At 37.1% G+C, this 18430-nt stretch overlaps 1 protein-coding gene across 5 annotated transcripts in view; it reads right to left on the reverse strand.

Moving 5' to 3' along the window:
• The window catches only part of VPS8 (VPS8 subunit of CORVET complex), a 270123-nt gene that overhangs the window by 162281 nt on the left and 89412 nt on the right, over positions 1-18430 (reverse strand). For all 5 annotated transcript variants that reach the window (XM_039241686.1, XM_039241684.1, XM_039241688.1 and 2 more), the window contains 3 exons: positions 14466-14688; positions 10252-10341; positions 7288-7339 (listed from right to left, as the gene is read on the reverse strand). In XM_039241686.1, coding sequence (XP_039097617.1) covers positions 7288-7339; positions 10252-10341; positions 14466-14688 — 365 coding nt within the window. The remainder of the gene's footprint in view (positions 1-7287; positions 7340-10251; positions 10342-14465; positions 14689-18430) is intronic.

The following is an 18430-nucleotide window of genomic DNA, read 5'->3' on the forward strand; positions in this document are numbered from 1 at the left end:
AAAACACACAGCATCAGTACACACATAATCAAATACATTGTTGCTATCATTATCTTGAACTATTACCTGATAGGTCAATTAAGAATAAGAAAAACAGAGTTCTTCTTGAGCCAAGCTGCTTGAATCTCCTTGCTTGGTGGAGTGGTCTGTATATGCTGTGTTTGGAAGGAAGCAGGGGAGTGGGTTCCTGACCTCAGCTGGCTTAAGAGTAGACGACGCCCCTTCAATTACACCCCAGGATTGCAGTCCAGGCCTCAACATGCAGCATACCTTGGCTTCACGACCAGAAGATGCCATTTGCAGAGGCTCCTGGCAAAGCAGCTTGGAAAAGTTGGGGTACATACTATGAAAATTGGGGGGTATGTTTCTGGAAACTACTGTTGGGGCTAAGCTCTTGGTTTTTCTGCTGGACCACAGAGTTCTGGGGCTACACTCATTCCTCTAGATGTTGGCTGACATCCCATTGTCTTTGAAAAGACTGAGCACCACTGAAGCAGCCTTGTTTTTTCAGTAAAAAGTCTGGAGTCCTCAGCAGTAGCTGGTTAGAGGGGAATCAGGTTGCATTTTATCTGCACATCAGTTTCCCTGCTTGTCAACTAAGTTTCCTCCTGAGGAAGGAAGATCATTCCCTCACAAAGCCCAGGTCTCTGCAGACCAAATTAGCAAAGGACACTAACAGCCATGCATGTCTGTCCCCCCAAAGGCCAATGTTTTTTGCAGAGAGCTGAAACTCCCTCTCCCACCCATGTCTAGTGAATGTCAGGGCAGGGCAAGAATCAAGTCCATTCCCTGTCCTCTTCTCCTCTGTGAAATCAATTTCAGAAATTTTTTTCTACGTGCAACACAAAGCTTCCAGATCCATAAAACAACGATGGGAGGCGGGGGAGAAACATGTTTTGTTTTGTTTTGTTATGGTTTGTTTTTTCTGGAAACTGTGCTTCAAATTTTGGTGTACCATAGAGCCCAGAAGGACATGTGCTCTCATTTGCCTGTCTGACACTGTGGTGGTGTCGCTTTTATGTTGCATTAGTGGCACTGGAACTGCTCTCCTTTACATCCCTGTTTCCCAAGCTCTGTTCAAGTTAAACTCGTGTAAAACTCCCCACTGCACACTGGGAGCAGCACGCATATTGCTGCTGCATAAGGTTCTGTATTTGGATGCCGATCCAGAGACCTGATGGAATCAATAGCTGTAGACCAATAATAATTAGTGGCAATGATGGCATTCTGAAAAGTAGTTCTATACAGTAAGCTCCACAATTCTTTGGAAAAAAGAATAAGAAAAATGAAAGTTTTTGTTTTACCTTCAGTTATTCTGATGCTTCTTTTATGAATTTGAGTTTCTTATCTATATTATTTTCTTTCTCTGTAAAGATCGTCTATTAATATTTCTTATGAGATAGGGCTACGGGCAACAAATTCCCTCAATTTTGGTTTGTCTTAGAAAGTCTATTTCCCCTTCACTTTTGAAGGATAATTTTACAGGAAACAAAATTCTATGTTGATGGATTTTTCTTTAAACATGTTAAATATTTGTTCCTAACACTTTAAATATTTACTCCACTCTCTTCTTTATTGCATGGTTTCTAAGAAGTTGGAGGTCATTCTCATTTTGGCTCCTTTGCAAGTAAGGTTCTTTTTCCCTGTGGCCTCTTTCAGAATCTCTATCTTTTACTTTCTGCAGTTTAAGTATAATATGCTGAGGTGTGGATTTTTGCTGTTGTTTATCGTACTTGGTGTTCTCCTGGATCTGTGGTTTGATGTCTGACATTAATTTGGGGAAATCCTCAGTTATTATTGCTTCAAATGCTGCTTCTGGTCCTTTCTTTCTTCTCCCTCTGATAGTCCCATTATGTCTAAGTAATACCTTCTGTAGTTGTCCCACAGGCCTTAGATGTTCCCTTCTGCTTTTTGCAGTCTTCTCTCTCTTGGCTTTTCGGGTTTTGGGTTGTTTTTTTTTTTAACTTTTCTGTTATGTCCTCAACCTCAGAGATTCTTTCCTCAGCTATATCCAGTCTATTAACTAGCCCATCAAAAGCATTCTTCATTTCTGTCAGCTTTGTGGCATTTGAATTTTACCTCATCCCATCCCACTTTCCCCAGGTTTACCAGAGTTCTGAAAACCAACCAATTTGCGTTATGCAAATCAGCAACCTAGTGGCCACTTAAGGGGACAAAATGGGCTGGAAGCTTGCCCAACGCCTCACCCTCAGAGAATTTTAACTATGTGACCTATATGGCAGCTCACTTAAAAGCTCCATTTTCAAGGCTTGCCTCTTTTTGTCCTGACTCAGAGCTTACTTGGTACAAACAGCACTATTCTCCCACAGGGCATCTGTCAAAATCAATCATTGCAACAGTTTAACTTTACAAATGCCAGAGGTAGTACTACCAGAATCAACTAATAAACTCAATAAAAAACTTAAAAGAAGAAATTGGAGAATGGGAGTCTGCAGGTAGCTTTCAAAAGTCCCAACATATTTCCAGAACTCTAGAATGACATGCCCACGTACAGGGTTACACACATAGCCAGGAAAGGCCTGAAAAGGCCCTAATCTACTCATGGCTGACTCTGAGGCTCTACATAAGCAGGAAGTGAAGTTTAAGATAGAATTATAAACTGCCTCCTGGAGCACTGAAATTTCCAAAATGAAATGAAGCAAACTGATAGACTTAAAATAAGAAATAAGCAATTCAACAGTAATACTTGGAGAGTTCATGGATCTACTTTCAATAACGGATAGGACAATTAGCAGAAGATGAACAGGAAATAAAAATCTAAACATAAGCAAAGCCAACTAGACCTAACGGATACCCACAGAACATTCCACTCAACAACAAAACATATTCAACACATTATTTTCAAGTGCACATGGAACATTCTCCAGAATAGACCTGATGTTAGGATATAAAATAAGTCTCAAAAAACTTAAAAATATAGAAGCCATACAAACTATGTTCTCTGACCACAATGGAATAAAATCAGATATCAGTATCAGAAGGAAATGTAAGAAAATCACAAATATGTTGAAATTAAGTAACATACTTTTAAGTAACCAGTATCACAAGGAAAATTAGCAAATACTCTGAGATGAACAAAAAGAAAGACAAAAACATACCAAAATTTATGGGATGCAGCTAACGCATTACTTAGAGGAATAGTTGTAACTGTAAACACCTATTTAAAAAAAAAAGAAACAAAGATTTCAAGTCACTAAACTTCTACACCAAAAAGCTAAAAAAAGAAAAAAAAAAGCGATCAAACCCAAAGTAAGATGAAGTAAATATTCAAGATTAAAGCTGAAATAAATGAAAGATGAAAGGAAAATAATTTTAAAAATCAATAAAATAAAAACTGGTTCTCTGAAAAGACCAACAAAATTGACAAGCTTTTAGTTAGACAGACCAAGGGAAGACTCAAATTACTCAAATGTGGAATAAAAGAGGAGATATCACTACTGACCTTAAAAAATAAAAAGAATTACAAGAATATACTGTAAGAACTATACGCCAACAAATAAGATACATGAAATTGAAAAATTCCTAGAAATACACAAACTACCAAAATGATTGAAAATGAAATAGATAAACTGAATATACTACAGCAAGCACAGAGACTAAACTTAAAAAACTTCCAACAAAGAATATCATAGGCCCACAAGGCTTCATTAATGAATTCTACCAAATATTTAAAAAAAGAATACCAGTTCTTCATACACTCTTCCAAAGATCAAAAGAGAGAACATTCCCAACTCATTCAATGAGGAAAATATACCAAGATATCAAGTGTACTTGATACTAGGTCAAGGAAAAAAAAAAATGAAAAGAAACTATAGAATCTCCTTTATAAATAAAGATATAAAAGTCCTCAAAAAAAACACTAGCAAACTGAATCCAGCAGCATCTAGAAAAGATGTATATACCATGACCAACTGGAATTTATCCCAACAATGGAAGATGAGCTTAAAAATCAACCACATCTTATAGATCACATAATGGACAAAGTTCCCAAGATTATATTAATAGATGCAGAAAAAAGCATTTGATAAAACCCAATTCTTTTACAGGGTTTTTTTTTGTTTTTGCTTTTTTGTTTTGTTTTGTTTTTTTGAGAGGGAGACAGAGCACAGTAGGGAAGGGGCAGAGAGAAAGGAACAGAGAGAATCCCAAGCAAGCTCTGTGCTATCATCATGGAGCCCAATGTGTCACTTGAACTCATGAACCATGAGATCATGACTGAGCCTAAGACACTTAACCAACTGAGCTACCCAGGCACCCCAAAATCCAATTCGTTCATATTAAAAACACTCAGGTTAGGAATAGAAAGAAACTTCTTCAAACTGACAAGGCCATCTATGAAAAACCCACCATCCACATCATATTTAATAATGGAAAATTGAATGCTCCCCTCCTCTTAGTTCAAGAAAAAGATAAGCAAGTTCACTCTTTGCACTTTGTTCAACACTGCATTAGAGGTTCTAACCAAGCTAATTAGGGGGAAAAAAAGAAATAGAAGGCATTCAGATTAGAAAGAAATAAGTAAAACTATCTCTATTTACAGATAACATGATCTTATATATAAAGAATCCACTAAAAATAAGAACAGATGAATTCAGCAAGGATGAAGGATACAAGATCAATATACAAAAATCAATTTCTACACACACACAAAGAACATTCCAAAAATGAAATTAAAAAACCAATTCCATTTATAATAGCATAAAAATTAGTAAAATAGGAATAGATTTAACAAAAGTATATGACTTATACACTGAAAAAATGCAAAACATTGTGAAAGAAATTAAAAAAGACCTAAATAAGTGGAAAGATATCCTATGTTCACAGACTGAAACACTTAATGATGTTAAGACAGCAATAAACCCCAAATTAATCTACAGATTCAAAATATCCTTAGCAAAATCCCAGCTGCAGTTTTGCAGAAATTGGGAAACCAAACTGACTTTAAAAGATCAAAATAGGGGCGCCTGGGTGGCTTAGTCGGTTAAGCGTCCGACTTTCGCTTAGGTCATGATCTCGCGGTTCGTGGGTTCGAGCCCCGCGTCGGGCTCTGTGCTGACTGCCAGCTCAGAGCCTGGAGCCTGTTTCAGTCTGTGACTCCCTCTCTCTCTGACCCTCCCCTGCTCACGCTCTCTCTCTCTCTCCTACATATAAATAAAACATTAAAAATTTAAAAAAAAAAAAAAGATCAAAATAAATGGAGAAACATATCATATTCATTAAGACTCAATAGTGTTAAGATGGCAATCTGCCCCAAATTAATCTATAGAGTCAATGCAATCCCAAATAAAATTCTGTTTTTTAAAAGAAACTGATGAATTGCTTTTAGAGTTTATATGTAAAGCCAAAGGATCTAGACCAGCCACACCAATTATAAGAAAGAAAAAGTTGGAAGATTTAAGTTACCTGATTTCAAGACTTACTATAAAGCTACAATAATCAAGACCGTATATTATAGACATGCAGATCAATGGAATGTAACAAGGGGTTATAGAGTTTTGTATCCAGCGTACATAAAAAACTCACAGGCTCTATGGGGAGTTCACTCACTTGAAACTCTTATAACCCACTAATATGAACTTCAAGAATGCCTCTTTCCTAATTCCAAAAAAATGCTAAAGATTTAACCAGTTAAAAAAATTTTAGAGATATATATACATACACACAGACACATTATATATAGTGTGTGTGTGTGTGTGTGTGTGTGTGTGTATGGGCAAGAGCACGTGAAAAGATGTTCAGCATCACTAACCATTGGGTTTTTCACTAACCATCGGTGAAATAAAAAATAAAATCACAGTGAGGGGCTCCTGGGTGGCTCAGTCAATTAAGATTCCAACTCTTGATTTCAGCTCAGGTCATAATCTCATGATTATGCCCTACATCAGGCTCTAAGTACTGATGGCATGGAGCCTGCTTAGAATTCTTTCTCCCTCTCTCTCTGTCCTCACCCTCTCTCTCTCCCTCAAAATAATAAACATTTAAAATAAATAAATAGAGGCACCTGGGTGGCTCAGTTGGTTAAGCATCTGACTTCAACTCAGGTCATGATGTCACTGCATGTGAGTTCGAGCCCTGCATCAGGCTCTGTGCTGACAGATGAGGGACTGGAGCCTACTTCAGATTCTGTCTCCATCTCTCTCTGCCCTTCCCCTACTTGTGCTCTCACTCTGTCTCTCTCTCTCTTTTAAATATAAATAAATATTTAATATTGAATAATATTAAAAATTTTTAATTAAAAATAAGTAAATACAAAAATGTCACAATGACATACCATTATACACTACTAGAATGGCTAAAATTTTTCAAAGATTTACAGACTGACAGTACCAAGTGCTTGCAAGGGTATGGAGCAACTGGAACTCTCATACATTGCTGAGAGAAATGCAAAATGGTGTAGTCATGCTGAAAAACCAAACAGCAGTACCTTAGAAGTAAAACATGTATTTACATATAACCTATCCAATCCAATATTAGGTAGATGCCCAAGCAAAATAAACACATATGCCCACTCAAAAACTTATTCATATCTAAGGGTGATGAGGGGAAAAGGCAATGTAAGGGATACCTGTGGTAATAAAACTGTATCTTGACTTTATCAATGTGAATGTCCACTTGCAATATTGTGCTTTTGTTTTGCAAGGTGTTATCACTGGAGGAAACTGGGTAAAGAGGATATACGATCTCTTATTTCTTACAACTGCACGTGACTCTATGATTTCCTCATAAGAAAAAGTTTAATTAGAAACAAAACTTGTTCACTAATATTGTAACAGCATTGCTTAGAATAGCTCCAAATTGTGAGCAACTCAAATGTTCATCATCTGGTGAATAAATAATTGACTGACAGTATATCCAACCCATGAGATACTGCTCAGAAGTAAAAGCAAACAAAATATTAACACATGCAACAACATGGACGTATCTCTACATACAAGTGAAGTGAGAGCAAAGAAACAAAGCTAAGTGAAAGAAATAAAACACCAAAGTTCACCCACTGTATGAGTCCATTTACAAGAAATGTAATGACAGAAAGGAGATCAGTGATTGCCTGGAGATCAGCCTGGGGGAAAAGCTTGAGTACCAAGGGCAGGAGGAAACTTTTTAGTGTGAAGGAACTTTAGCTCCTTCTACAGTTTGATTATGGTGGTGATCATATGATTTTATACAATTATCAAAATTCATACTGCACACACAAAATTGAATTTTATGGAATTTAAATATCTTAAAATAGAAAAAAGAGGGAAAAAAATAAGACTTAGAAAATACCTGTTAGTGTTCTTCCAGCATTCAGAGGAGGAGAAATGACTCTGAAAAGTTTCTGCATTAAAATTAAAACAATAACCATCACTTTTTCAAAAATTATTTTTTCAAAAACATAACCAAGAATCTTACACTATTAATCACCTTTCTCTGAACCAGTTATTTGCTCTTGAGATTAAATATAAATACTTTTAATGTGGACACAAACTATTATTGAAGAATCACTAGGAAACAACTGTTATCATATTCCTCATTGAAAGAAACCATTTAGTAAATACCAGTTAGGTGAAGGTCTTTGCTGAGTTGTAATTGCTGATATAAAATATCCTTAGGTTCCTCAAAATGCTTTATTTAAAAATAAAAGTGAAGGGATTAACACCCCACCAAAATGGCAATGAAGATTACTTTAAACTGAAAACATCTGAACACCACCAGATGCAAAAGGAAACATTATCTGAACTTAAACACTGTAAGATTAATGCTGAAGCTACACTGGCCCCTTCCTAAGAGGGAGTTTCCTGTTTGGGACAGGACAGACCCTTAGCACTGTGACCTGCAAATCACACTGTTCGTTAGCCCAAAAAAGCCATCCATATTTTCCCAGGGAAGCCCTAAATCCCTCCCTCCCCACTACCCAATATTTCGTTAAACAGGTGTATAAACCTTTAGTTCTGGCTATTCAGTAAAGTACTCATTACTAAGTGCTCCCAGTACTTGTGTGAATAAACCTTTTCTCCAGTTAATCTGTCTTTTGTCAGTTAATCTGCAGCCCTCTTCCCACCACTGGGACCTAAATTCCTAGAGGAAAAGCTTTTCCTCCCAACACAAGGCACTATTTTTACCTCAGAAGCAGGCACAGCTAGAACTAAGGAAAGATTTCAGAGACCCTGGTAGTCATCTCAAACGTGATGACACTGTCATTCCAGAAAATCTAGAAATTTTCAAGAGGCAGGAGACCTTTTAATTTAACCCTCTTTAAGTACTAAAATAAACTTTAAATAATGGCAAGTGATTTCCTTGTAGGCAGAAAATTACAAATAAGGAATCACAGAATGCACCTAACCTCCCATTGCTAAAACTCTCCAAATGACTATTTAATAATACCAAGCTCTTTCTAGAAACCATTAAGCTTGAAAACTTCTCTTAAAACAAGGCAACCTTTATAGCCCACAGTCCATATGAGATGTACAGATATAAATGCAAATTTATATTTGTACAGATTTTGAGGATTAACACACACACACACACACACACACACACACACTTAAAAAGCAACAATAACAAAAACCCAGCAATCATTTTTATCATCATAGAATACTGAATTTAGAATCTGTTTCTAAGGATTATTTTGAGAGAAGGTAGAAATTGTAGAGGCGGCTTTTAGAGAACAGGTTTGGGCAATGGAAACCTGATCAAGGTAAAAGGGCCCACAGCGACCAAGACCAAGGAGCTGAAAGCAAACAGCAATTCAAATAGATTCATTAAGTGATCCACCTCAAAACAGCCACAGGCCCTAACTGACCAATTATAACCATGCACAGTTCCTAAAATTACCAAAAAAGAGAAAATTCCACTTGTCCCATATTCCTTCACTTCACCGTATAACTGTGGCCACTCACCACTCACCTCTGCTGCCTCTCCTTTGCTGTCCTGTCTACCACACCTTTGCGGTGTATTCAGTAAACTTTTATCTCTTTTTCTTTCTTGGGTGAATTCTTTCACCACCTGTGCCACCAGCCCCATGTGATCAGAGTGCCCCACATTTATAACTGGGATGTCCCACATCTTGTGGCCCAAATGGGGACCCTCTGATGGCCTGGGGCTCGCTCTCTCAGGATTCTCTGGAAATTTCTCGGGACTTCCTCTCCACAGACCACCCAACTGGAGCATCCCACAGAAACCGCATTAATTCTTCCTAACTGTGGTTTAAGATGAGACAGAAGACATTTTTTGCTTGCAGAGAGGTCCTGGACCTCACTGAGGAGGCAGCTGACAGCTCTTTCCAGGGAAGTACTGAACTTCAGAGGAGAGCAGCTGAAAGATGTTCAAGTGTAAAAAATCTTTACTAGACACAAAACCAGGGGAAGAGGGCACGTTTTAAAAATTGACCAAGAGAAGAAAGGAACAACCATAACTGGAGTTTTCAATTAGAGTGATACTCACCTACCTACGAAGCTGAGGGTGTTTAAGAAAACCTGAAATATCACAAAGTAACTGCTCACTTACTAATACCGAAGACAGTTCTGGATAGCCATTAAATATGGGGGTGGGGGGAAGGGAGAGTTGACAGGATGCCTTCCACAGATGCCTGGCTCTTCTGGGCCAGGTAATTAGTCAATGTAATAAAACAATGGGCTGGCAGAGTGCTACATACATCCACAATCCATTATCTACAATTCTGTCCTCAATTTAAGGCAAATAACAAGATGGATATGGCATTTGGTTCTTTTTAAAATAAGCCCAAATGCTTTTTAGTGGTAAGAAGAATAAATTATAATGAATGCTGTTAAGTGCTAAACTGGAAAAAGGAAAACAGCAATTAACAAAGATCTTCCACCATTATCAGGACCTTCCCCCGGCGCAATATATCTACAAATAATATTTCTCAATAGTCCATTTACTACACACAATAAGTATATAAATATTTTATACCTTTTGGAAAACTTACTATAATATCAAAAATTCATTTAAAAAAATTAGTCTATCAGGCAGGTACTTTTATCTATTGTTCCCTAGGATTTAAATACCTACTTAAGCAGACAAAAAAGAAAGCAATGGCAGAAGGTACGAAATTCAAGGTCACCTAACGTCCCAAGCTAAAATGGGTGCAAATCTAATAATAAATCTATAAGAAATTAAACAATGATTGGATGAAAACAGAATCTGAATTATTCAAAACAAATTAATAGGAAAAAAGCCATTCATGGGCAATGTTAAATAAATATGTGTCCAAGTTAGGAAATATCTTACCTCCATTGGACTAATAAATTCATTCATGCCTCTGTTGTAAACATAGATCATAGCATCATACAGACGATTTTCCCAACACATGAGAACTACCTGTAAAAAGAAGAGTTGCTTGTTCCGTGCAATTCAGTAAATCTCACCAATTATTTTCCTTAAAGCTCTAACAATGGAGAAGATCTTGAATTCTCTTCCCTAATTTTTCTTAGTCCTTCTCTGAAAAAAACTGAAGTACAGTTAACCCCTGAAGAATATGGAGGTTAGGGGCATTAACCCCTCTTCACGTCCGCAAAAAAACCTGTATATAATTTTAACCCCCCACAACTCAACTATCAGTAGCCTAGAGTTGACCTGAAGCCTTACTGATAACATAGTTGAGTAACACCTGTTTCGTATGTTATATGAATTATATTCTATACTCTTACAATAAAGATAGAGAAAAAATATTATTAATAAAATTACAAAGAGGAAGAAATACGTTTATGGTACTGGGCTTGTATTTATTGAAAAAAGCCCACATATAAATATACCTGTGTAGTTCAAAATCATGTTGTTCAAGGGTCAACAGCACTCAAACACAATGTCAGGGTAACAGCTGTTGTAGGTTCCATACTAGTTTTTTTTTTTTTTTTTACAAATAGTTTATTGTCAAATTAGTTTCTACATAACACTCAGTGCTCATCCCCAAAGTGCCCTCCTCCATGCCCACCCCCCTCCCCCCCACATCCATCAGTCCTCAGTTTTTGTCAGCATTCAAGAGTCTCTCATGGTTTGCCTCTCTCCCTTTCCCCCACCATTTCTGCCCTTCTTCTCCCCCTTGTTCCTCCGTCAAGTTCCTCCTAATCCTCCTAAACGTGCAAACATATGATATTTGTCCTTCTCTGCCTGACTTATTTCGCTCAGCATAAACCCTCAAGGTCCATCCATGTTGCTACACAGTTCCATACTAGTTTTAATTGTACAATGGTCACTTTCAAATATCCCCAAAGTCTATTTTTTTCTCCATTCTCCCCCTTTCCATACTCATTTTACCCTTCATCAATAGCTCTACAAATTATTTACTGAACACCTATATTCAGGCCCACTCCTGGGCATCAGAGATAAAGTGATAGACCAGACAAATCCAGACTTAGTCTCTACCCTTACAGAACTACTGTTCATTTTGGACACTAAATAAAAGAAGGGAGGGGCACAAAATGGTATGGGAGTTACGCCTGGGGAAGTTACTCAATTACACTAATAATTCATTTACAAATGTGATGTGTTACAAAACAACTTAACGTGCTCTAGCGAATTCAGGTCATCCCTGAGGAAGCAATATTTAAGTTAGGACTAAAGGATGCATATAATATGAGGCAAAAGCAGAGATGAAATCTAGGGACTATGAAGGCTGAAGCAGTAAGGATGAAGGTCTAAGGTAGAAAGAAGCTTGAAGTGTTTAAGGATGGAGAGAACTGATCTGAGAAAATATTAGAAGAGGAACAGTGATGACTTGCAGTGTATAGTACTCTATATTCTGTTCCTATGAGAGTTACACTCCAGAGGGACAAGCGAAGAGGGCTGAAGAAGAGCAGAGGTTGGCAAAGGAGAATGATAAGGAGCAGCCAGAGAATTAAGAGGAAAAACAGAAGTGAGGTGTCATAGGAGAGTCTTTTGAGACTGAGGGATGTTCTGGGACCTCTTCTCTTCTCTCAGTACCCTCCCTGTCAGCCAGTGCTGTGATAGTATATCTCTGTCCTGATGATTAACACATTTACTGCTTCACCCCTAGCTTCCCCTCTGACCCTTATATCTAACCACTTGGTATCTTCACCTGAATGTCTAATAGGTACCTCAAAATAAAAATGGAACTCCTGATTTTGTCTCTCAAACGTTGACCTATCCAGTCTTGCAATCTTCTTAGAGGAATCACTACCCGCATTTATCTCAAGTCAAAAAAACTAAGTGTCATCCTTAAATTCTTTCTCTCCCACACTTCTACACTCTTGCATACAATTCATCAGCAAATCAATTCTACTGCCAAAACATATTCAAATTCAGGCCATCTCTCTCCATCTCACTGCAACCATCTCTGGACAGAACCACCTCTTGGACCAGTGTCTGATTAATCTTACTTCTGGTCTGGGCCACCTTCATTCTGTTATCCCTAAATAAACCAGTCATCTTGCTTAAAACCGTTTAATGATTTCCCAGAGCACTCAGAATAAAATGGAAAAAATCTGTACCTTGCCCTGAAGGGACTACCTCTCTCTTTCAACCAAGCTCCAAGTCTGTTTGTCTTTTACATTAACTTCAACATCAAGACTTTTTGGGGGGGTACAGGGGGCATTAGCTGTTGTTTTTGCCTAGAACAATCTTCTCCAAGATCTCTGAATTGCCGATTCCTTCTTGTCAGATTCCAGACTCAATGTGACTTCCTTAGGGAGATCTTCTACAGTTAACCAATCTAAGGCAGCTTCACATCCTCTGCCATATTGACTGTTTGACTTTTAACATAATACTTATTCGACTTAACATAACACATAAACTTTTGGTTCATCTGTTTGTCGTCAAACTTTTTTGCTAAAATGTAAGCCTCCGAGAGGATAAGCACTGTCAGCTCTAGGGTCCACTGAAGCATCCTTGGAACCTGACAATCAGTGCCCCTTGAATTAATAACAAATGAGTAAGTAAAATGTGGAAAATAGGACTTGATATAGTGAATATGGAGGGCATAGCTGACTCCACTGAAAGCAAGGTTGAAGACTTCTTAGTATGTGGGAAAAATGGAAGTACAATCTAGATGACACTTTCAAGACATCCGGCTGTGACTAGGAAGAGTGACACGGGGCAGTAACCTACAGGGAAGAAGGAAAGACGGCTTGGTATGGAGACAGGAAAACTGAAGAGTTTTTTTTTTTAATTGTTATTTTAACATAAAAAACACTAGAGCATATTTACATAGTGTTTAGGGAAAGCTAAAAATATTGGGAAGACAAGAAATGAGAAATTTCTTACACTGGTGACGGGCAAATCAAACTAGATTGATAACATGCTCTCAAATCACTTTAACTATTATCCGACATGAAGATTCTGCCAAATTACCCATACAACCCAAAGGCATACATAAAAGAGGATCTGGCTTTACTTTGCAAACTCACAGCCTTTCATAAAGAGCTTCCAAGAAGAAAACAATAACCATTTCTCCAAGCCCTTCATTTCTGTGTGATTTTACACCTTTTAAAAAAGTACTTTTGGGGGCGCCTGGGTGGCTTAGTCGGTTAAGCGTACGACTTTCGCTCAGGTCATGATCTCGCGGTTCGTGGGTTCGAGCCCCGCATCGGGCTCTGTGCTGACTGCCAGCTCAGAGCCTGGAGCCTGTTTCAGTCTGTGACTCCCTCTCTCTCTGACCCTCCCCTGCTCACGCTGTCTCTCTCTCTCTCTCTCCTAGAAATAAATAAAACATTTAAAAAAAAAAAAAAAGTACTTTTGGCCAAAGATCTTTAAGTCCTCATATTTTAGCTCAATAGGTTTATTTACTTATTAGCACCTTGCACCTTTGCAGAAGCAGCATGCTCATTACTGGGACTAATACGGAACTGAAGAGTTAAGAGTGAAATGTCTAAGGCCAAAATATATATATAAAGCTCCTCAATTTCGGACTGAAAACTTACTTAGACACCTCAGATATTCTTGGGGGTAGATTATCAAACAATGGGCTGGCTGATCAAGCTAAGACATCCTGTAATTTGCTTCTTATACTGTGTTCTGCATTTCAAAACTCAATGTATGAAAGTTATCAACTCTGGACATATAAAGTAGCTTCTGAAAAAGGGCAGAATACTCTTAGAAGTAAAAATATTCTATTATTTGCATGTAAGTACTCATAGTTGAAATTCACTTGCAGGATGAAAAATGTACTAGTGAATAAACAGATGAAGAAGGATCAGTCAGTAAGCATTTATTGAGCAACTACCATATGTAAACTTTATGCTAAGTGCTCCGGGGGATGTCAAAGACATAGAAGACTACTGGCTTGCAAGAGTTCATAATCTAACTTTCATTAAACAACCTTCCTAAGAAATATTGACAAAGACAAGTTTAAGAGACACCTTAGCAAAAGTGTTCAGTAAACAACTGGGGTTGATAGAAGGCACAGTGAGGCCCAGTCAGTCAGGTAAGTATAATCAATAGAGGAATGTTGTTTATTCCATGTATTAGTAAATTTTCTATAAACTCACCTGCTGAATATCTAGGCTGGTGATATCCATATGTACAATAAGAGCTTCCACATTTTCCATTAACTTCTTATCTTGGAAATGAACAATCAAGTCTTTCATTACCTGGGGGGTCATCCCCACCAATTTGTCACTTAAAATATAAGGCTCAAGGCACTCCAAAAACACTCCTTTAGCCACTGAATTCTCACTTAATTTGTCATACATCTGGCTAAATAAAAGATCCCTGTAAAAGAAAGAGAAAAAAAAAAACTTTCAGAAATATTCTGAGCATCCATTAAATTCAGTCTGCTAATTATATCTCGTTTTCCTATTTCAACAAAGCTTAACAAACAAGCTTAACAAAAACAGTAACAATACTTGCATAGAACTGTATACTGGGAAAACATTTTATATATATACTGTCTCAATCAATTATCCCAACACTTTTACAACCAAGAAAAGCTGAATAAGTTACATTATTTGTCACATAGCCAACAAGCGATAGAGTCCGAACTTGAACTCGGCCTTCTGACCTAAAACCTACGTTAAGTCTATTATGGCATACTGCTTCTTAAAGACCCTGGTGATATGGCAGTGGGTAGTAAAATGAACACAATCAAGTAGGAAAAAATATGAAAAAGGACTCTTCCTATAGGTGCCTGGCTGGTTCGGTCTGCAGAGCATGCAACTCTTCATCCTAGGGTCATGAGTTTGAGCCCCATGTTGGGTGTAAAAATTACTCCAAAAAAAATAAATAAAATAAAAAGGACTACTCCTAATTTATCCTTTCCTCTTTCCTGGTATCTAAATATTCCCAGCTCATGTGCAAAGCCAATATGTTTCTTGATCTAGTTCTTAGCCCTTGCTTCCCAAAGGGTTGAGGCAGGGATTATTGATGGGAAAGGAAGATGAAAATATTCACTATTCCAAAAATATATCTGGAATCTATTTTATCGCAGAAACAAAATTTTTTCATTAATCTAAATGCCACCACACTCAATAATTATGTTTTATTTATTTCCTATTTCTTCTGCAAGTAGCCCATGAATAATTTTAGAGTTATACTCATCATAGATGTAATTCCAAATTCTTTCATGCAACATTATATACCAAGCACCATTCTATGATGCTACTTACCCTTAAATTTACCATTTTGTTTAACTCAACAATGTTTCAACATGCTGAAACATTAGTATTTACTTAAGTATTCCTGTACTGTTGGATATCACTTACTTCCAGTATTTTTTTTAAATAGTTTATTGTCAAGTTGGTTTACATATAACACTCAGTGCTCATCCCAAATGCCGTCCCTCCATGCCCATCACCCCCCTTCCCCACCGCCCACTATAAGCCTTCAGTTTGTTCTCAGCATTCAAGAGTCTCTCATGGTTTGCCTCCCTCCCTCTACCCCACTATTTTTCCCCTTCTTCTCCTCCATGGTCCTCGGTTAAGTTCCTCCTAATCCTCCTATACGTGCAAATATATGGTATCCGTCCTTCTCTGCCTGACTTATTTCACTCAGCATAACACCCTCAAGTTCCATCCATGTTGCTACACATGGCCAGATCAAGAAGATGCGGTTTAACTTACTTCCAGTATTTTACTGTCATGAATGATGCCACAATGAACATCTACATATATAGTCTTTCCCATCAGGGGGATTTAATTCCTTAATCATTCTACTTCTAGAAATTTATCTTAAATCAAAAGATATGAAAAATCTGAGGTGTGGGGGTATAACTCAGTGGTAGAGCATTTGACTGCAAAAGTTCTGAAAAATCTTGTGGCCTTTAAAATATGTTACTAAATCATCCTCAAAAAGTATCATAGCACCAATTTACACTGTCACCAGCAATGTAGAATTCTACACTTTCACCAGACTATTGTGTTTGGTTCTCCTTCCAGATAATTTAATATGTATAAATTAAACAATATTGCTGTCTTTAACTCTTTGATTACTGGCAAAATTAAATGTTTTCCATGTTCCCATTCATACACTGTATTGCCTTGTTTTCATTTACCCGGTTCATTCATTTCCTTTTTTTGTTTAAGAACTGTGCTAATTCTATTTATCTCTTAAGACTATTTTTTACTGAATGTAAAATCAAATGTTTTTACAAATGTTATTTCTTTATATGTGTGTCATGTCACTTGTGAAAAGTGGTAGCTGGTTCATCTGCAGGTGTGGTCTTTCATGACGAGTTCCACAAAAAGGCCAAGGAAGATTCTGGAGAGACTAGGAGAGGGCCTTTGCCTCATCTGAAGTCTTGGAAGAGGGCAAGTGGTAAGAGAACTGGCTACAAATGCACCAGAACCACATACCACTTTTCGATAAACAGTATCTGCAATGTCCTGGGAGAGAAATCCACGTCCATTTTTTTTCTCATATCCACAAATGTAATATTTATAACAATTTTCCCCTCTGCTTCATATTTTTCATGTCAGTTTCATGTTAATCAATAGTCCATCATATTTTTGTGATTACCAATTACTAACCAGGTAAAAGACAGGGAAATTAATGAAACTTTAATGTTACAAAGAGTTACAAAGTAAATCTAATGAACATAAAGAAAATGCCACATTTGCTAGGCCTTCCACTCTGTGAAGCATTGTTTTAAAAAAAAAAAAAACATGCTAGGGAAGACAATTATATATTTTGGTTCAACACTGAAAGCCCTGGAGAGGAAAATTAAAGAGTGAAAAATTCAGTAAACAGAGCATAAAAGGTGACAAACAGCAGCATGTAATGCTGGTAGGATTAATGGCAAAACCATATGTTTCTTTCTTAACCAGTCAGAGGCTATAAATAAAGAAGCAAGAAAAATAAAACTCAGCAACTCCTAATGCTATCTCTACATTTAAAATAAAAATAAAACAAAATTCAAAGACATGTTCTCATCATTTTGGAAGAATATTTATTAGAGCATCAGGGAAGAATGAAGAAAGAAAAGCATATACCAAAAAAAGTGTTTAGCTCTTGTGTTTCTTTCTATATTTAGGAATTATACTGCAGGGTGCTAACTTTGTTACCTGGAAGTCCTAACTGTAAAACTGTTTATCACCTCAAACTTAGCTGCCCTGTAGCCAGTAGAACACAAAATCCATTCTGAGTAAAAGAGAACCAAAGAGGTCTTCTTTCTTTGTAATTTCACTTAACATAATACTCTAAAGACATTATTTGGGGTTTACCATTCATAACTTCAAACTGATTAAGAAAATGGCCAAATTCAGTTCAACTTTGCAATTTAAAAAAGGAGAAGAACTCAGCTTTGATTTTAAGTACAAACTCAGACTATCAGAAATGGAGCGAGAGCATCATCAATCCTTAACACTTGCCAGTCTTTACTACATATATAACCAGAGCCAAATAAACATATCCCCACCACATTAAAGTAGGACTTAAATCCAAAGTTGATTTGGGCTGCTCTCTTTAATTGTAAAAGTAATGGCACAGTTCAAATGAGCTTTAAGAAATTATGTTCAAAATGTTCTATGTTCTGACACAAGGATCACAGTTTGTAAAGATTTCCTTTAAAACGGCATGGGTTAATTGTGGTGACGGTTGCACAACTCGGTGAATGTACTACAACCGACAGAACCGTACACTTTAAAAAGGGTGAATCTTATGGTATGGATTATAGTTCAATATAGCTGTAATAAAATAAAAAAGGTTGTTCCCCTAGCTTTGATGCTTAAAATTTTAACGTGCAGTTGTCAGGAAAATAGTATCTAAAACATCTAGTTCCTCAACCATCTTTAATAATTAAGATCTTTCTCTTCTCAAACAGTAATACTGATGTTGAACAAGACTAAACAAACCCCCTGGCTATCAAAAGACCACATCAGATTCACTTTAGAGTTAACAGACATATTTTTGGCTCAGATTTATATAATTCAAGTCATCTGAATAATGACTTCTTTTTGGATATACAGTGATATAAGCTCAGAGTGGTCAAGATCATCTACATGCAGCACCTGTTTGGTTT

Source organism: Hyaena hyaena, unplaced genomic scaffold, assembly GCF_003009895.1.
Source record: "Hyaena hyaena isolate Hyena2069 unplaced genomic scaffold, ASM300989v1 scaffold_199, whole genome shotgun sequence".
Lineage (NCBI taxonomy): Eukaryota > Metazoa > Chordata > Mammalia > Carnivora > Hyaenidae > Hyaena > Hyaena hyaena.